This window comes from Rattus norvegicus, chromosome 16 (genome assembly GCF_036323735.1).
Source record: "Rattus norvegicus strain BN/NHsdMcwi chromosome 16, GRCr8, whole genome shotgun sequence".
NCBI lineage: Eukaryota > Metazoa > Chordata > Mammalia > Rodentia > Muridae > Rattus > Rattus norvegicus.
Window position 1 is genome coordinate 7,511,039 of NC_086034.1, and position 20,882 is coordinate 7,531,920.

At 41.9% G+C, this 20,882-nt stretch overlaps 1 protein-coding gene across 5 annotated transcripts in view; it reads left to right on the plus strand.

Annotated features, from left to right (window-relative positions):
* The window catches only part of Parg (poly (ADP-ribose) glycohydrolase), a 107,890-nt gene that overhangs the window by 68,343 nt on the left and 18,665 nt on the right, over nucleotides 1-20,882 (plus strand). For 4 of the 5 annotated variants that reach the window (XM_017600258.3, NM_031339.2, XM_039094861.2 and 1 more), the window contains 3 exons: nucleotides 2,812-2,959; nucleotides 12,504-12,582; nucleotides 15,496-15,604. In XM_017600258.3, the coding sequence (XP_017455747.1) occupies nucleotides 2,812-2,959; nucleotides 12,504-12,582; nucleotides 15,496-15,604 (336 nt within the window). Of the gene's footprint in view, nucleotides 1-2,811; nucleotides 2,960-12,503; nucleotides 12,583-15,495; nucleotides 15,605-20,882 lie in introns of those variants that run through there. The other variant, XR_005494674.2, reaches the window with a different exon arrangement.

Here is a 20,882-nt window from a genome sequence, read left to right on the forward strand (position 1 = left end):
TGGGGCCCTGGTACATTAAAAGACTACTATAAAGGCTTCTCGCACTATTAATTGCCCTCTCTACCCATGCCACATCTCCCCAGGAGATCAGGGAATATTGTATCGCAGTGCTCCAAGAGCTCGTTATGCAATGTGTAAATTATGCTATGTTGAATGGCAACAACAAAACCTTTGTAAGGAGTGTTATCATTTCTCTTTTCATCAAGTCACAATGCAGAAACTTAGTAATCTGAACAAGTACCTTTAAAGTAAGAAACTTGGGAAATGAAACACTCATGTGCCTGCGCTTGTGTACTGGAGTATGTTCCTCACCTGTCACAGAGCCCTTTATTGAGAACTTTTGTAAGTACTAGCAGCTGTAGGTCTTTTTCTTTTTTAAGCTCTTGCTTTAACAGTGTATGTTTATGTTCACCTTTCAAGTAATGACTGTCTTTGGTCTTTTTGTCAAAGAGCGGACAATAGCATCATGTGGCATATTTTCACAAGTATTATCGAGTAGTAGATAAGTGTGACAGATTGCATATTTTTATTTCAGTTATCTACCTGATTCCAGTAAAAATCTCAAACCCCATCTGCAGTCATAGAAATATTACAATGATGGACATGTACTTAGTTTTTCATTTCTCAAATGCTATCCATTTCATTTCTGAAATTACTAGGTTTCTCCTCTTTTCTGTATTCTACCACAGCCCTATTTAAGGCCCTAAAAGTTTCTCAGTAGATATCTGGTCAAGCTCTTTGCTGTTAATTTTACGTTCTTTCAGTGTATTCTTGAGACTAAAACTTCACCTGAGTTTTCTTTTTTTTTTTTTTCTTTTTTCTTTTTTTTTGGAGCTGGGAACCGAACCCAGGGCCTTGCGCTTGCTAGGCAAGCGTTCTACCACTGAGCTAAATCCCCAACCCCCACCTAAGTTTTCTTAACAAAACACTGGTCTAAGTTGCTAAATGAATCCTTCCCAGACTAGCCCATCATTCTCTATAACCCCCAGTGCGATGTCCTCTACACTGCAGGAGCAATGGGAGGCTGTTTACAGTCCTCTCCAGCAGTCGTTCACCCCGTCAGTATTCTGTGTCCCCTCAGCCTGTCCACCAACTCAGGACTGGATGCTGCTTCCGATTGTAAACCCACATTGGCTCCTCTGTGCTCAGAGTTTACTCCAGTCCACTCCTGAGAAGGCATAGCGTCCACATGCAGAGCTTCATGAGTAATCATACAGTCTCCCTGCTTATGTACTTGACTCCCACTCAGACTGCAGGGCCTTTCAGGCCAGGGACCAGAGACTTTTGAATTTATCTTTGTGGCAGTGGCCATCAAACCCAGATCCTTGGACATGGCCGGACAAGTACTGTTTCACTGCAGGCTACGTCTCCAGTCCTAGGACTACATAGCTTCTTATTTATCTCATAGGTTCCAGCATAATGCTTAGTGAATGCTTAGTAAGCAGGACAGTTCTAAGACACATTACCTATGTCTGGACAGCTCATCTGTAGGCGTGTAATTTGTCAATAGACTAGTTTCACCAAAATCTTTTTTTCTATGTAAGATAAATAATTTTTCTAGATGTTTAGTTTCAATTTTAGTAAACCAAATACGTGGTTTCCTACATATTCATTTCAATAATTTGTCAATATTTGTTAGTATGGGTAAAAGAAAGAATATGTTGTCTTTTTAAAATTTCTATCTTTGTATACTTTTTGCTGAATTTATGTATTCTTGTTCTTATTCTTTAAAATTGGCTTCATATTTTCATTCCACTGCTTTAGAAAATGCAAACAATAGGGGTTGGGGATTTAGCTCAGCGGTAGAGCACTTGCCTAGCAAGTGCAAGGCCCTGGGTTCGGTCCCCAGCTCCGAAAAAAAGAAAAAAAAATGCAAACAAGTTTTGAGAGATCTTACATTTTATAATAGTTGAAAAACTTATAATTCATGATAAATCGTTTTACTTGAATGTCTGTGTGTGTGTGTGTGTGTGTGTGTGTGTGTGTGTGTGTGGTGTGTACACTTGTGTAAGGCTTTGCATTCTCTGAGGGTCATGAAACGCTTTAGTAGGGATCAAGCTCTTATTCTGAAGAACATTTGCCTACATCCCGAAACAGGACATCATGCTGTTTACACTTGCAGTAAATTACAAAGATTAATGGACTTAAATCTTTTTTCTTATACTAGATTTTATCCACACCCCCTCCAGTTGGTTATATTTTCTAAAGTAGCTGGTAGTATTCATGCAACTTGGAATGGGGTTTAATTTGAAACAAAAATTTTATATCTTGCGGGGTCATGGTGGCACTCAGGAGACAAAGGCAGGTGGATCTCTTGAGTTCGAGACCAGCCTGGTCTACAGAGTGAGTTCCAAGACAGCCAGGGCTGTTACACAGAGAAAACAAAATTTTATTCCTTTATTTTTCCACAGAAGAAAAACAACTACTGAAAGTTAAGGTTTGATTGTTTGAAGGTCACTTAAATTAGTCAAAGGGAGGTTGAATAGTAGATGTAGGGAAATGACCTGGAATACTCACAGCAAAACTAATCTGGATTTATGACCCCAGGGATACAGATAAGGTGTTTATTTAATATTTTATCTAAAAAGCTCTATTTTCCAGGTCCCTTAGAAAGTTTTAAGACATAAAAAAATTATGCAGAGTTGTTCGCTGTCCTGAGACAGAAGGATTAAGCAACTGTAGTCACTCTTTAGGAGAATTTGGGGACTGGTTTTCATGGAAAAGAAAAAGGTTTGGTCTGTAGAGTATGTATTTCTTTGTGATGTACGTAGATGTTCAGACACTGTTTAGACACTGTATTCTCTCCAATAGGTGGATTTTGCGAATCGTTTTGTTGGAGGTGGTGTAACTGGTGCAGGACTTGTACAAGAAGAAATCCGATTTTTAATCAATCCTGAGTTGATTGTTTCACGGCTCTTCACTGAGGTGCTGGATCACAATGAATGTCTTATTATCACAGGTTAGTGTGTGTGTGTGTGTGTGTGTGTGTGTGTGCGTGTGTGTGTGTGTCTACACAATGGGGTAGTTTTTCCTCATCTTGAATCTCTACCATGAAGATTAAGAGCTGCCCAGGCAAGGCGTTTCTCTTCTATGGGCATTAGACCCAATATTTTATTTTTATTTTTTAAAAATTGGGGGAGGGGTGTTGGGTGTTGGCTAGCATATTACAGCTCTTGTGGAGGTCAGAGGAGAACTTAGGGGTATTGGTTCTCTCCTACCACATGGCTTCCAGGGTTGAATTCTGGTCATGAGCTTGATGACTCTATTCACTGCAATGTCGTGTTGCTTGTACACCAAGTCGTTTAAATTTATTATTTATTCTTGTTATTTGTTTCATTGCTGTTACCTTATTTTCTTAAAATGTCTTGAGTAGTAATACACTGTATCCCCTATCTTTTATATTTTGGCATATCTAAGTGCACCTTTCATTTGAGTAACTAAAAGAACATACCTATAGGAAGCCAAATGTTTCCTCAGTTACCGATGCTTTTTTTTAAGCCCATAGAATTGAGTTTTGTTTTCTGTTGTGTCTTTGAGATTAATGCAGGAAACTGTAGTTATAGGAGATTTTGGATTATTGTTATAAAATGTCTTCTATGACGTATACAGATGTGCATGAAACTAACTTCCATGCAGAGAGGTGCATGGTAAAGTCTAGAGCGAGCTGCAGCTTTGCTACACACTCTTGGCCTTTGGGATTTGCAGGAAACCTTGAAAAGAGTATCAAATTTTCCCTTTTTTTGCTCTCAGAAGTCTTTATCTTTTACGGCTTTATTCTGACTTCTCTGGGTATGGATCTGTTTGGTTTCACTTTACTTGGCATTCAGTGAGCTTCTGGAATGCTTAGATTTATCCTTGTCATCAAATTTATTAAATATGTGGCCATCGTGTCTTTTATTTAATGTTGTATCTGAGTGTGTGTGAGTGTGTATGTGTGTGTGTATGTGAGTGTGTGTGTGTGCGTGTGTATGTGTGTGCGTGTGTGTGAGTGTGTGTGAGTGCGTGTATGTGTGTGTGTGAGTGTGTGTGAGTGTGTGTGTATGTGAGTGTGTGTGTGAGTGTGTGTGCGTGTGTATGTGTGTGCGTGTGTGTGAGTGTGTGAGTGTGTGTGTGAGTGTGCGTGAGTGTGTGTGAGTGTGTGTATGTGAGTGTGTATGTGAGTGTGTATATGTGAGTGTGTGTGTGAGAGTGTGTGTGTGAATGTGTGTATGTGAGTGTGTGAGTGTGTGTGTGAGAGTGTGTGTGTGTGAGTGAGTGTGTGTGTGTGTGAGTGTGTGTGTGGGTGGAGCCTGGAGGACAACCTTGGACGAGCGCTATCCTCAGGACGGCCTTCCAACAGTCTCTCGCTGATCTGGGGCTCACTCTGTAGGCTAGGCTGATGATAAGTCTCTGAGATCTCCTTGTCTGTGCCTTCTCAGATACAGGATTGCAGGCAAGGGCCACCGTACCACCATGAGGCTCAGACTCAGAACCCATCTACCAAGCTCTTTCCCAGCTGAGCCAAACCCTAGCCCCAGGGCCCTTATGTGTTAACGTGTTCTTTCTGCCCTTCCCTCCTCTCCAAACGGTGTGCATATTGGTACACTTGATGTTTGTACTAGTCTCTGGGTCCCTGCTCATTTTCTTCATTATTCATTTTTTTCTCTTCCTCAGATTCAATTGAATTTTGGTTGATTTATTGATTTATTTACCTGTAATGTGCTCAAATTCTTCCAGAGGATTTTTTTTCTGTTATTGTACTTTTCAATTCTAGAATTCCTCCCAATAGTTTGTCTCTATATTAATGTGTCATTTTAAAGAATTTTTAATGAATTTATTTTTTTATTTGTTTATTTGCATACATGTATGTGTACATGCCGTGGTGTCATTTAGAGATCAGAGAACAACTTTCAGGAGTCAGTTTTCTGTTTTCACTGTGGGTTGTGAGGATCAAGCTCTAGTTGTCAGGACTGATGGCTGGCAGGTGCTAACAGTCTTGCACTAGTACATCTGTGCGAGGATCACATCTCACACTTCCTTACATGCATACGTACTTTCTTTTAGTACTGACTTGTGCTTTTAGACCGAGTCCAGCATCGGTTTACTGATTTACTGTTGACTACTTTATTTCTGGATGTGGGGCAACTGTCTTATGTTTACATGTGACTATGATTCTCTGCTGTAGTTGATGATGAGAGCTGAACATTTTAAGTAGTACAGTGACCCTAGAAATTGGGTTCCCCCCATCGGAGGTATTGTCATTGGCCTGTATTGTTTACTTCATTTCTTCTCTAGACAAGTTCTGAGGAGTCTGTATTGCTTGTTGAGTGTCGTCAATAAGGTTTCTGTCCATTCGATTAGTGGGTAGCGAATGACTGCAGATTTCTTAGGTGACTGAGGCGGCTGGATAAGGCAGTTTCCTGCTTTGCTGGGGTGCTCTGTGTGCATGCATGCTTGGCATCTTCACCCTTCCACCAGGTCACTGATGACCCTCTTTAAAAGAGTCAAGGTTGGGCAGTGGGGAAAGTTGAAGGCTTCTCTGGATTTTCTGGGCATTTGTATCACACGGTGTTCTGCATTCCCAGAAATATGCTAGAACTTTTCTAAGCTCCTTGTTGGCATCTTGTTTTCAGCTTTCTTTGGACATTTTGGTTAATCTATTACTTGCTCCATGTGGTGGCCCCCACCTTAGCAGTCTCTATGGTAAGCAGGGACCTGTGCTGCCCTCCTCTAATGCTTGGAGACTGGGCTTTTCACACTGGGTAAGTCCGGGTGTGTGAAGTCAAGACAGCTTTTGCATTCGATCTCCCCAGTGAAAAGGCCTAATGACTGTTCTCAGAAAAGAATGAGACTTTGAGGGAGCTTCAGCATTTCTTGCGTCTTCCCTGGTGGCTGCTGGGTTGCTGACTTCTGCAGTAGTTACTGTTTTAATGTGGTCTTGCTACTATGTAGAATGGCTTCACGTCAGATAAGCATTCTTACCTACATGATCTGATAGTTTAGTGAGGTGAGGCAAACAACATTTATTTACTTTATATGGGAAATTAAGGTTAGAACCTCAGCAAAAGAATTTCTTCTTAGATCCTTAGATTTCAAGTTAATAACATGAAGAATTTCTTCTAGAATTCTGAATTGGAAAGGTAGACCCCTTCATTCTCAGCATTGTCTCAGCTCCTGTACTGCTTGTCTCTCTAGTCGGTGATTGCCGCGTAGGTACGTGGGTGAGCTTGGGAAGTCACTGGGGAGGTGAAGGCTCACAGATCACTGAGGGGAAGTGAGGGAAGGACTGCTGAGTGCCTGTTGTTGACTGACGAAACTGCCTTCTGCTCTTTTCATGAACTCTGGACATTGAGGCTGTTACTGCTCCTATCACTTATTTATACTGACGATAACTTTAAAAAATGTTTAATCTTTTTAGAATTTAAATTGAAGACTAATGACAAAATAGCTAATTAGTTTTGGAGAAGAGTTTACATCCTTTAAAAGGGGGGGAGGGCATGGGGAGAAGAGGGAGAAGTTGTGATAAAAATGTAAAGTAAATAGTTTAATTAAAAAATTGACCTTGGTAAAATGCTAGGCCTTTAAATTCAATTCCATTTACTTATGGTAACTTACTTCATTCTCTTATGGTAGGCAAAGAATCTTATCTGCTATTAATGTTACAGTGAGTGAGGGATAGCTCTTTCCCTGGCTATATTAGGGCAAACATTAGCCTGGTCTCTCTCTCCCTCTTGCCTACACCCCACTTCTGCTTAAGATAGCTTGTCCCCAACCTACAAAAGGGTCACTCTGGAATTGTCAGTGACCTCTGACTTACCTGCAGCTATTGTAAAATAAACAGAAAATTGTAGATTTGTGACTTCCCTTCAGATTTGTGATGACCTCAAGCTAAGGACATTTGGGGTGACTTTTAACTCAGCATTTTCCCCCACATGCACTTAACTTTATTACAGTGCTTCTAATTAATATCTGTGATGCGATGTCCCTTAATGGGAGCGACCATTTCATCATCTATTTGGTATCTGGACTTCTGCCATCTCCCTCCTTAGGAGACTCTTAGCCAGGCACTGTAATTTATCTGCCTGATCAATTCCATTCCTTCAGTGATGTGGCTAAGCTCAGTGACCTAATGGCTGTGACTGTGCTGCCTGAATCTGTAGAAGAGTTTGGAGAAATTGGAAATAAATTAAATTTGTCATTATTGTGGGACATCTGGTTGCTATCAGACTTTTAAATGAACATGAAACAGGTCATGCAAACAGGCAAATACTTTTGTTCAGACAGTGTTATTTCTGTTTGCTCTGATTCTCACTATAGTAGCTACGAGTACAGCTTCTAGAGTACAGCTTCTAGAGTACAGCTTCTAGAGTACAGCTTCGGTGTCGAGTGTTAGGGGCTCTACAGGGTTCTTCTCTTGGTTCTGTTTGTTGAGCACATAACCCAGACAGATGTCTACACTTACCTCCAGATGAAACTTGGTCAGCAGAAGAATAGTTAATTTACCTAAGACCCCACCCAGCAGCCAGTCAGAGCATCAGGACTGTCTGCTCCAGGGATCTGTGGTCAGCAGAAGTGATAGACGAGTCAGAAGTGAGCCATTGCTCATGACTCTCCACCATCTTTATGAACTAGAGCGTGAAGGCCACCTCTGCAGAGACAGCCCATCGCTGAGTGACCTCTGCAGAGACAGCCCATCGCTGAGTGCAGCTGGGGTGTTCTTGAACGTTTGGAGATCACGTGTCTTTATGCTGGTTGTCTTTACAAAATGTTACTGACTGTGAAGACTGAAGGCGAGAGTGTTGTTGCATCTCCACCGTCACAGCTTCAGGTGACACTAAGTGGAGTAGGATAGGAGGTCCTCATGTAAACTGCCTGTCCACTGCCTGACAAGTAGCTTCCTTACTTTCCCCAGTTTTTCCCCAGTTCACTCTAAGCTTGTGTTAATAGTAAGAAAAACTAGAGACACTTCTTACTACGTCTAAAACTCATATACTGCCATGAGCTCTTGATAGGACCTTTCCTTAAGTGAAGGTCTGTTTAGTCTGTTAGCCTGTCCCAAGGCAGACTGTCTCACTAATTCAGAAGCCTTCATCTTCATGGCTCTCCCCAATGTTTCCTTTTATATTTCCATCATGGCTTATTATTAATAAATTTGAATTTAAAATATATTAAAAGCATTCGTTTTTCAAAAGACAGTGATATATGTATATAACTTGTCTACTTAGAAAAAGCCCAAGGTTTGATTTTCTTAGAGCCAGAAGGAAGCATTAATTTTAATTTCCTGATGCAGAGGAAATTATATACCTTCATTTCTCTTTGGAAAGAAGGCCAACAGTCCTCACTTTAGGTAGAAACATAATAATTGCTATTTTAAAGTTTTCAGCTATTTTGCTTTTAAAAGACAAAATGTGTTTGCATAATTACAAGGTCATAGTAGGCAGCCTTTTGCTGCTGCTGCTGTTGTGAACAGGAAATGTGAGATTTTCTACTTCTGGACAGAAAATAAACAGGAGTGTAAATGCTCAGGTAAGAGGGTCGGCTTTGTTTCCTGAGTCAAGTTCACTGATGCGGCTCTGAAGGAGTTTTCTTTGTCTTACTCAGTTTTCCAAGTGATTCATGGGGTTAAGAAAATGAGCACTGTTAATAACTCTGAGTGAGTTTCAGGTGATGGTTAGCCGGGTCACATGACCAGTGGCGATTCACCTGCAGGCCCGTGTTTCCTAATGTTGGTTGGTGCTTTTCACCACACTGCTCTGTGAGGAAGCGGCTTCCTGTTGTCACCAAGGCTGCTCTCAAAGTCCCAGCAGCGTCTTTCCCTCTGCCTTCAGAGCTGCCGCCTGGACACAAATGTGAGCTTCTAAAGAGTCCATCATGTGTCCCTGTAGAACACATCTGAACTTACTGTTTTAACTTCCGCTAATGTGGTAACTGCTTCCCTTGCTTTATGTGTGCTCTGTGGATGTTGAACATACTAAGTTCTAAGTAAATTTATGGGACTTAAGATATAAATTACTTTAAAATTATCTTGAAAGGTGGCATGCTAAACAGTAAATAGAAACTGTAATACCTAACCTTTATTGTGGGGATCATATACCAAAAATAGAGTACTTTTCACAATGGTGCATGCCTGTGTCCTTTGTGCATGCACATAATGTATTTAGAAGAAACTCCAAACTTACACAGTTATCACAAGGAAAAAATACTGAATTTTCAACTGGGGGTAAGGGGTAGTGTGTGACTTTGTAACTCAGGCTGTTCTTGAATTCAGGATCCTCGTGCTTCAACTTCCTGAGTTAGGATTAGAGGTGCATGTCAGCACACCCGGCTTTCCATATTCTGTACAAATGTACCAGCTTACCACCTCTTTTCTTCTCCATTTCCTTTTCTTCAAATATTTAAGAGTATATTAAAGACATTGGTCCCTTTTATTCCTAAATATTTCCTCATATATTTCCTAAAGGTTAGTGAGTCCACCTACTGAGGCTCGTCCTGTTTTGGGGTGTGAGCTCCCCGGCTCTGTGCTTTATCCTAAGTAACATCTGCTGCTCTGTGTAGGCCCCACTGGTTTTGTATCGTCCTGCTCATTTACTTTGGACTGTTGACACTCGTCCCCCTACCTCCTTTCTCTGTTTCTTTTCATTCTCTTGTTTGTTTTCAGAAAGAGACTCACTGTAGACTTGGTGGCCTCAAATTAGTGGTGATTCCAGCCTCCACGTGAGACACTATGCCAGACTTATTTTTTAAGTTTATTATGGGTTTGTCTTAGTTCAGCCATAGCCTCTGTGTAGTCACACACTGAATTCATATGTTCCTCTAAAGATAATTTGTAGAGTGATTAAAAGTCCACAGTAGTTATGACTTAAGAAGGGGCATTATTTGCCTCACTCTCTGAGGGTCTATCTCAGTCAGTTAAGAGCGAGGCTTCCCAGAAGAAACCCTCTCGTGGACAGCAGCTGCTGCCTAGGTCTGAGTCCCAGCCTGCTTGTTAAACCTGCTAATTTAGCTCCCACGGTTGTGTGAGCCAAGTTCTTGTAGTAAATCTCTTCATACGAATCTCATTGTCTGTTAACTGTGGTTGGCCTCTAACTGATGTGCAGCCCGTGTGAGTAAGCCCGCTATGAGCATTCTTCTGAGCAGTTTTTCTTCACGTTATTTAATCTCATGTGTTTATATGCTTCGCCGGCATCTCTGTCTGTACACAGCTTGTATGCCTGAGCTTGTGGTAGCCAGGAGAGGGCATCGGACCCCCTAGAACTGGGGTTTTGAGGTGCTGTGTGAGCGTTAGGAATTGAATTTGAGTCCTCTGGAAAAACAGTGCTCTTGATCACTGAGCAGCTGTCTCTGTGGCCCCTTTTGTACAGTTTTTATTGGTACACATTTTTGTTTTGTATCGGTAAATACCTACAAGTGACATTTCCAGATCAAACTGTTCATGTTTAATTTATAAGATATTACCAGTCTATTTTTCAGAATCATTGTGCCACGTTGTTTCACCAGTAGTGCGAGATTTCTGCTTGTTCTGCTTCCGTCAGCCCTCAGTGTGGCCTTTTCAGTGCTTGGTTGGTTGGTTGTGTTTGCTTGGGTCTTTGTTGTTTTCTTGAGGCAGGGTCTCACTTTGTAACTCTGGCTGGCCTTGAACTCACAAAAAATCATCTGCCTCAGCTTCGCAAGTACACGGATTAACACTCTGTGCTCCCACATCTGGCCTTTACTATGGCCATTTCTGTCTTAGCCATACATTGAGACTTATCATGACATCTCAGTGGTTTTAATGCGATTGCTGATGTGAAGCATTAAGTCACAGGTGTCAGCCACTGTGCACTTCCCGTAGGAGGCGTATGTCCGTCCGTGACTTCTCACCAGGTTTGTAAATGGAGTTGTGTTTTTACTTATTTCATGTTCCTTTTTCTTAGCTGGGCTATGCTGGGGCCTTACACATGCTGGAAAGGACTCGGTCTCTAAACTCTACTCCTCGTACCTGCTTGTTTTATTTTTAATGTCTGAGACTTCCTCAGTATTCTATAAGGCATTGTCAGATGCCTGTCATGTACATGGCTTTCCTCCAAGCCTGCTCTTCCTAAAAGTGTTTTATTGACAGTAACTTGAATTTTGGTCCGGTTTGTTTTTGTTTCATTTATAAGTCTTGTGGTCACTGCTTTTTTTCTGTCCAGTTCAAGAAATCTTTGGCTAAATGCATACAATGAAGCTGTTCTCCTGTGTAGGCTTATTTTTGTTTTGAGTTTGATTTTTGTGAGACTCTCATGCTTCAGTTTGAACTCCTGCTGTCTGTTCTAGCCTCCACTTTCAAGTGCTGCCATTAGGAATGTCCTCACTCTGCAGGTTCTATGTTTGTGTCTATTCTTCATCTCCGATGTTTACTCCTGATGTAGCTGTTGAGGTCTGTGTTTTATATGAATCATTGTTTTCTTCCAACGATATTTGGGGACCTGTCCTTTCCTTATGCCTTATTCTAGTTAATTGTCCCGTGCCCTACAGTCTGTTTCTCTGGCCTTTCCCATGTCTTTTTTAGGCTGAGATGCAGTAATTACTGAACTAAGATAGTTGAGCACTCCAGGTTTTGTTTTATTTTGTTATTCTCCTTCCTTTTCTTCTTGGCTGGCCATGAAGTCGTGGCACAGTCACCCCCAGCTTAATTACTGTTTTGAAAGCCTGTGTTGCTGTACCGGTCGCTCTAACTACTTAGAGGCTACTGTGTAAGGATCACTTGACCTCAGGAGTTTAAGTCCATCTGCATAGTACAGCAATCCTCTGGGTCAGGGACACAGGTTGAGGGGAGCTGTTGGAACTGGGATTGCCGTTGGCATTGAGATGAATACAGAGATCAAGAACCAACCTCGTAATCATGGAGTTTTCTGCTTCGGAGGAGTGCTCTCCTTCTCTGTGTGTGTCTCTGTTACTCTTCTGCATCCGTTGCTCAGTCTGGCTAGGTGATTGACGTTTTTGTCACTGTGTGAATGGATGTTTGGTATTTTGTTCTCTCACTGTCTGCTGTTAATATACAGAGACATCTTATACCTAACTTTTATTTATTTATGAGTTTTTCTTATCTTTACCCCACTCTCAGCAATTCTTTGGGATTTGCTGTATAAACAATGATGACATCTACAGGACAGTTTTACATTTTATTTTATTTTATTTTATGACATTTTGTGTTGGAGGTAAGCCCAGGGTTCTGTTCAGACTATCCCATGGAGCTACCCCCCCCCCCCCGGCCTGCTTATCTCTTTCACTCTTTTTGCCTCTTACTTCTGTTTTTGCATCATGGCAGCAGGGATCCTACTATATCCTTCCAGTGCACTACTGAACAGACGTAACAAGAATGATAGTCTCCGCCTGGTCGTTGTAGTGAGTTCCAGGATAGCTAGGACTATGTAGACAGAGAGAGTCTGTCTTGGGAGGCTTGGGGGCAGAAAGAAAGAGAATAGTGCTCTCACCTTATTGGTCACCTTAGGTAGGATGCTTTGAGTCTGAAGTCAATGGTGTTAATAGACGTTTTGTTTCAGGTACTGAACAGTACAGTGAATACACGGGCTATGCTGAAACTTATCGTTGGGCCCGGAGCCACGAAGATGGGAGTGAGAAGTGAGTGTTTTTGATTTTAGTATTGTGTGGTTGAAACTAAAGGAACGTGTGTTTGACTCTGGCGCACTCTGCCCTTTCCAGAAGTTTATTGTTCTGTTTTGTTTTTTATTTAAAATACTATTTTCATATAACATATGTTAATCATATTCTTTCCCCTTTACCAAATCTTAGGTCCTCCCTACCTCCCTGCCCACCCAACTTCATGTTCCGTACCCACACACAACACAAAGCCCACAAAACCAAGAACAAAACCATGATGTCCATGTTTTATTTGTCAGCTACTACTGAGCCTAGGGCCGGGAGCTTGTCTTGGAGAGTGGTCAGCATACCTGCTAACACTCCACCAAGAAAGCTGACTTACCTGTTCCCAGCAGACGTCAGCTACAAGAGCTTCTTGATTGTGGCTGGCACTTTGTGTCTGCCTCCCCTTCTTACTGCTGGGATTTTGTCTGGCTTAACCTTGCATACATAAGTCTTGTGCGTGTTGTCACAGTCTCTTTGAGTTTATTGTGTCTAGACAACATTGTAACATTGCTTCCTTGGAATTATTCTTCACCTGTGGCTTTTAGAATTTTCTGGTTCCTCTTCCATACAGATCCATCGGACTTGAGAGGGACTGAGTGTCCAAAGTCTCTCACTGCACACTGTCCAGGTGGGGATTTCAGGGCTAATCACCCGCCCCTGAAGGAGGGCTCTGGATGGGGTTGAACAGTGGCTGATCCGTGGGTGTAGTGATTGCCATCAGGAGTCATTTCATTGCTGTGTTCCCTGTGCAGGATGGTAATAGTAGGCTTTACTTTGCGCCTGTGACCTGTCTCGTCTCAGATTCTTGTCTACCTTAGCAGTGTCAAGTACAGACTCCATCTCATGGAGTGGCCTCAAGCCACTCTGAAGTGGTTTGCGCCACGTTGTGTCTCTGTCTCTTGCATGCAGTTGCTGTTGTGGGTTGCAGGATTTGTAGCTGGGGATGTCGATGATGACCTTTCTGTTCAGTAGTGTATAGAGCACCCACCAGCTCCATGACCGCTAGTCAGTAAGGGTGAGGCTTCTATTGGGCACCAGCTCCATTCTCCATGCTTGCTGATGTAAGTAAATGCTGTCTCCATAGCAGGGCCTTACCATCAGGCTGTGGAGAGTAATCTGTAGCCTCAGCAATGCCTGTAGTGTTTGGGGCAAATCTGTGGGACCCCTTTGGCAAATAACTCCACAAGCTCTAATCTCTTTCCTAGCACTGGAGGTTTTACTTGGTGGCATAAGATATCGTTGTCTCCTCCATTATGTGGTGACTCCATTTAAATTCTTTTTACAGTCAGTATCCCAGAGTTTTGGAAGGCAAGACAGCATTGCCAGGCTCCACATGTCAAAGAGAAGAATAAAAATCCAAAGGTTGAGGCAGACGCCATCAGGGCATAGAGGTGCAGCTCTTCATCTCTGAGCTATCGGGGTTCGCTTTCAAGTCCAAGCCTAGACTGAGTTCGAATCCGAGTCCAGAGCCTTTGACCCGCTTGTTGAGCTATCCTTAACGTGGCTGTGGTATTGGATACGTGGGGGGATGTATGTGGCCCGGTGCCAGGTACTAGTTGACAGCACAGCCTGTGGCGAGCATTGCTGCTACTGTGTGTCCCCTTCCTTGTTGAAGTAGACTTCACATGTTAGTGTCCTTGCTCACTCCTAAGTGACACTAAAAGACAACTCTGCCAGGTGGGGAGGGGAATTACTTTGTGCTTCACTTTTTAATGAAAAAAGCATTTGGCAAAAGGAGTCAGCTGTCTATATCACAGTCTTACTATTTGTAATGTCAAGTCCAAGCTACGGTATCTTTTTATTTTATAAAATATGTTGTTCTTGTTTGTGCTCTGTTGATGTGATTTTTTAAAAAAAAAAAGCCATGACAGACAAACTTGGGGAAGGAAGGATTTATTTCTTTGGCTTACAGTTCCCAGCCCATCATCACAGGAAGTTAACTAAGGCCAGAACTTGAGACAAGAACTTGAGGTAGGAGCTGAGGTAGCCAAGACCATAGAGCAGTTCTGCTCACTGGCATGCTCACCCACTGTCCTCATTCAACTCACGGCCACCTGCCCACCAGTGACATTGCCCACCAGTAAACCAGTGAGGAAGGTCCCTCTCCCGGGTGTGTCAGGTTGACAATTGACGCTGACTCTGACACATGTGCTTGTAATGAAGCAGTAATCCGTGTGGTTCCGTATGCCTCATAATTCCCCAGGTTAGCAGAGGGGTTGGTGTGCATTTGTTTGTTTCGTTTTGTTTTTAATCTTTTGTATCAAATCTTCTTTGGCTACCAATGCATGCTCGCTTATTAACAGGTGATCTATTGGGAAATTTATGGGTTTCCAAACTTATCAGCTCAGATAGTCCTTCATATGATTTCTGTAGACATCGTATCTTATCTGCTTTTGTGTCTGGATCATTTTAAAGATAGTCATTGTAGCTGCCAGCTGCACAGTAAGTAGAAGGTTAGAGTGAATGTTATATATTATTTTGTAATGCTTGATTCTCAGGATTATTTCCTGTACAGTGTGGGGTAATTTTATATACCAGTGATTTAGAACAGATGTCTATGTCTATGGAAAACAATGACTAGGATTTCTTTTGTTTTCTCCCAGATCCCTTAGCCTCCGAGGCTCGCTGTAAGCAATGTACTTGTCTACAGTGTGTCGTCTCATGCTGTCCCTTGGCTTTCCTCTCACTCCTCAGCAGTCTGCAGTACGCACACCTCTGGTCTAACACTAGAATGTCTTCTGCCCTCCTGCTTTGCTGGGCCCCGTGGTTATAATTTGTTTGTTTTTAATATCTTAACTCTGCAAAATGTCAACAGGATGGCTCCTGCCAGGGTCTTACTTAAAGGCTTCTGCATGTTCCACATCTTTGTCCCTTTCTGTCCTATCACAGGGATGATTGGCAGCGACGCTGCACGGAGATCGTCGCCATTGATGCACTTCACTTCAGACGCTACCTCGATCAGTTTGTGCCTGAGAAAGTGAGACGTGAGCTTAACAAGGCCAGTAACCTCATTTCTGATTCATCTGGCAGCTGTCCTCTATTTACTGCCATTTTATTAATGCTCAAATTAATGCTTTCTGGTAATTCTTACAGTGTCAGTACGTCTGCCCAGAGCTCCCCTGATTTAATGGTTCTGTCAGCTTGTACAAGATGTACTTTCCACTTGGTAATTGTTTGATTCCGGGCCTGATAGATGCTTGATGTCAGACCTGCACATGCATTTATCTCATTAGGTATTTAGTGGATTTGGAACATTATCATTATAAAACTGTGTAGAAAGGAATGAAGGGTGGAGGTAGATCTGTCACATGACATTTTCTCTAATGGTATGCTGATATCAGGATAAAAAAAAATTTAAAGCACCCACAAATTACGTTTCAATATGGAAAAGAAAAAATGTTATTTATTGATTCAGTAATCTGACATGATATGACTAGTCTACAATGCATAGTTCTGTCTAATCAGTTCTTTTTTTTGCTATCTCAAAAGTGACCTATACCTCTGGTTTGTCCAAATCTTCACTACTATGAGCTGTACTGAGTGTATTCCTCTGTGAGAGCGAGTGTTGATTCTGTTCTAAAGATTTGGAGACTTAACAAAGCAGCAAAGATATTTTTCTAAATTACTCTCACAGCCAAGAAAATTAACTCACTTCTGCAAACCGTTGTTTAAATCCTGCCAGTATGATTTGACTAGGATATTATTTTTTTTTTTTCCTATTCTTTTTTTCGGAGCTGGGGACCGAACCCAGGGCCTTGCGCTTGCTAGGCAAGCACTCTACCACTGAGCCAAATTCCCAACCCCGGATATTATTTATTAAGGTAACAAGTTTTGTGGTTTCGCCTGGCTATATCTGCAGGTATCTGCAAAGAAACCTCTGACAGTGACTGCAGCCTGGATAGACGAGCAAACCACAAAAGGCCTTTCCAGCCCTTAGAGTTTAGTAGACATTTAAACATAATGATGTTTTTATTTCCTACACCGTTTGAACAGCTAATTCATTGATAAACTCACTTTCTAATATAGTTATAATATATTTATTAGGTTATTTGAATGTTTAGTGTTCTTAACTGAATCTCATCCAGTGTTTCAGTAGTATGCTGTCACCAAAGTTAGACCTGTATACTAGATGTCGTTTCTGAGATATGGGTAAAGCAGTTCCTAGCACAGCTGTCCAGAAAGCCTATTTTTGTGCGTGTTAGCAGCTCTGCTGCTCACTCCGCTCACTGCGGATCTGGCTGGTACAGAGGTTTTAGTTGTTAGTAGCTGTGGACATTTTAAGTGCGCTGATGGTAATGCAACTTGGTGGTCAAGTACTTACTTAGCATGTGTGAGGCCCTGGGTTACATCCCCTGTCCTCAAAACAAATGAAAACAACAAAAACCCCAGATAAATACAACTTGTTTTCATTGTTATAAATTTTCAACCTGAAGCAATTGCCTTCGAGCCCAAGATGTTGCATGATGGAATGTACCAAGATAGTTAGATTGATCATCAAATTCCCACCAGCTATTCCTTACGTAAGTATGTCATGGGACCTTGTTACGCGGGTTTTGAAACTAAAGGATATTTGTTTAAGCAGGTTCTGAAAAACATACTTGAAAGAAAGGTAAAGTAAAGCATGCTTAGTTGTTCGGTAGCTGCACAGCGTATTAACATAAGTTAAAAGATTCCCGTTTTTATGACTGAGGCTCATGTTCTCATATACACTTTCCTGGGAGGGACTGGAACATGCAGTTTTAAAAGAAATTATTGGGGTTGGGGATTTAGCTCAGTGGTAGAGCGCTAGGCCCTGGGTTTGATCCCCAGCTCCGAAAAAAAGAAAAAAAGAAAAGAAAGAAAGAAATTATTGGGGCCAGTAAGGTGGCTCCGTGAGTAAAAGCACTTACCACTAAGCCTGGTCTCCTAAACTTGCTCTCCTGGACCTAGGTAGACATAGTAGACATGGTAGAAAGAGAAAACCAACTCCTTTAAATTGTCCTCCACCCTCTATGTGTACAAGGCACTCATACACTGATAGACAGACAGACAGACAGACAGACAGACAGACACACACACACACACACACACACGCATGCATGCACAGTGGCAGAGGTGGAATAAATGTCATTTTTAAGGAGCCAAATCCATAATTATGATATTTTAATATAATCCTTGAGCATAAACGAGTCTTAAAATTCCTTATGGTTAATAGACGCTCTCTACATGTACTTGTGCCATTAGCCTTTATTTTATTGTTCCAGAGACATGAGAAATGTTACATATGGGATATATATGTCTATAGTAGTATGTATAGATGAATAGGCTAATTCACACCTCCAACACTGAAAACCTTTATCTACAGAACCGTACTACAGCTCTGAGCCTTTAGTGCAGCTCCTCATGTGGCGGCCTCTGACTATAAATTACTTTGTTGCTACTTTATAACTGTAATCTTGCTACTGCTATGAAGAGTAATGTTAATAATATTCGATATGCCACCCCTGTGAAAGGGTCATATGACTCCAAAAGGGTCAAAACCCACAGGTTAAGAACCACTATTATAGAATGTAGAGTACTTATAGACTTTATATGCAAAGACTGAGTCTTGAAATAGCCCGGCAGGTGGGGAAGTTATGTCATGCAGGTCAGTTTGCCTGTCTTACGGAAGCATCTCAGGTAGGATGTCTGATGGCTTGCTCAATGACTAGCATGAATTAGGTATTTTAGAAATTATGTAAGTGCATTATCCCAGAACATTACTAATAACTACGTTCTAGATACTTTTAAACACTAAATAAAGTTTAGTAAGTCCAGTGCCCAAGCATAGACACCCACAGATGAGGCAGAGCTGCCTACTGAGCACAGCGGCACAGTTTTGTATTTGCTTCCCACCTGCCGCTGTTTATGTCAGTGTGCAGTTATGGTTTATGTTTGACTTACGAGATTCTTTTCAGTCAACTACAAGTAGAATGGCTTTTCAATTAATAGAGCGGTGGGGAAGGTAACAAAATGATTACTTATACTATACTAGGCCCTCCACTTAGCACTTTAAATGTAGGGCCAGGGGTTTCTTTCTTCTTGAGGCATCCGTTGCTATGCCACACAGGCTGTCCTTGAACTCCCAGGCTCAAGTGGCCTTCCATTCCTCTGGACATCCTGCCTGGCCTGCTTTAATCCAAACCACTCCAAAAGACGAGAGACACTGTATGCACCTCTCTTAGCTAGAGATAGACGAAATCTTAGACACTGGGTAACTCAGTCTCTGCTCAAAGCTGAACAGTGACCAGACCAAGGGCTTACACTAGATTCTCCTGACTTCTGCTTGCTTTTGTCTTTTCTCTGTTCTGCTCCCTTCTTTCCTCCTCTCTCCCATGCACCTCCTTCCTTCTTTGTCTCTGGGTCTGTGGGAGAATGCAGGCCTGTGCTGGGGCAGTATCTCTTCACGGAACAAGCAAGACCTCACGTCTTCACATCACAGTTTTATAAATGAAGAGTTTTCCACTCAAAGATTAGTTACCAGCCCTGAACTTGTAGACTGTCCTTATTTGGTTTTCCCAACATTCCTTTTTCTCCCAACATATTCATCGAATTCCCACAAGAACAAACAACCAAACCAAACAGAAATTCCTGCAGATTTAACACAGCTGACCCTCACGTAAACTGACACTGAGGAAGCCCCTGGCTCAGAGCCTGTCGTGTGGGGAAGTCAATTGATAAATGTGTGCTCCTTTTTTTTTTTTTTTTCCATTTAAGACAGGGTTTTATATAGCTCAGACTAGCCTTGAACTCATAATTCATCCCCCTTTGCCTTCTGAGCGCTGGGATAACAGGTTTGTACCACAATACCTGAGTGACATACATATTCTTTAAGTCACTGCTATATTCACAAAATGTATTATTTCAGAAAAGAACTGTTTTGTAACTCTTGCTGGGGAAAAAAGCAGCAATAGATTTTGTAAAATGTCATTTTCACATCTTAATTTTTAAAAAATTTACATTTGTTTTCATTTGTTTTATATGTGCGATAGGACATGTATGCTACAGTGTACTTGCCGAGGTCACGGGACACCTTACAAGAGTCAGCTCTTTCCTCCCACCATTCAGATTCCAGGATTTGAGCTCATAGGACTAGGTAACAAGCACCTTTCTGCACTAAGTCACCTCACCAACCCAGCATCTTAATCTAATGCAGTCTAAAAAGGACAAAAAGAAAGAGCTAAAATGGACTGCAGAGAGGACTCTGTGGGCCACGTGCTTACAAGCATGAGGCCTGAGTTTAGATCCCAGTACCTATGTAAAACTATAGAAAGCTGACACTTGCCTACAGCCCTAACAATAGAGAGGCAGAAGCAAATGGGTCCCTAATGCTTCCTGGGTAGCCGTTCCAGCTGAAAGAACAAGCTATGGTCAGTGAGGCCCTGTCTCACAAGTAACATGGGTCAAAGAGGATTCACCTAGTGGTGCCTCAGGCCTACACACACAGACACACACAGAGAGACACACACATACACATACACACACAGACAGACAGACAGACACACACACACAGACACACACACACAGAGACACACACAGACACACACACAGACACAAACGCACACACACACAGACACACACAGACACACATACACACACAGACACACATACACACACAGACACACAGACGCACACACACAGACACACACACGCACACACACGTACACACAAACTAGACAGATAACTTTGGGTTTCTTCAATTAAATTCTTTTTTATTTACACTTATGTATTAAACAGATTTATAAATTTTGGGACAAACATCAAGAGTCACATAAAAGTGAAGTATAAGTTGGAGGAAATAATGTATTGTATTTCACGATGTTTTATAATATCCTATTAGTGATAACGTGAATAATTGTTTTATGTACTATATCAAAGGTAGGTGAGAGGGCAATAGAGTTTTCTAAGTGAAACAATAAAAGGTAAGACCATAAAGTGGCGTGCGTCTTAGCTCTAGCATCCTGTTTGCCAGTAGGCATTGAGAAGGAGAGGACCACTGGAATCCTCCAGAAGAGGTCATGCTACATGGGCTCCACCTCTCCGGTTAGAGCTGCATCAGCACTCAGAGTAGAGCTGTTCTGTAAAAAGCAGATCTAGTGGAAACCTGGAAGCTGTTTCTAATTCTGAGGCAGGTCAGCTGGCTGACATTTTACACAGTGGTGTTGGAGAGGTTTGTGATTTCAGCTTGTGAAAGTGGCAGGTGTCTCTGCAGAGGAAGACTGCGATGCTGGTGAGATGTCATACTTGTCTTCTTAGAC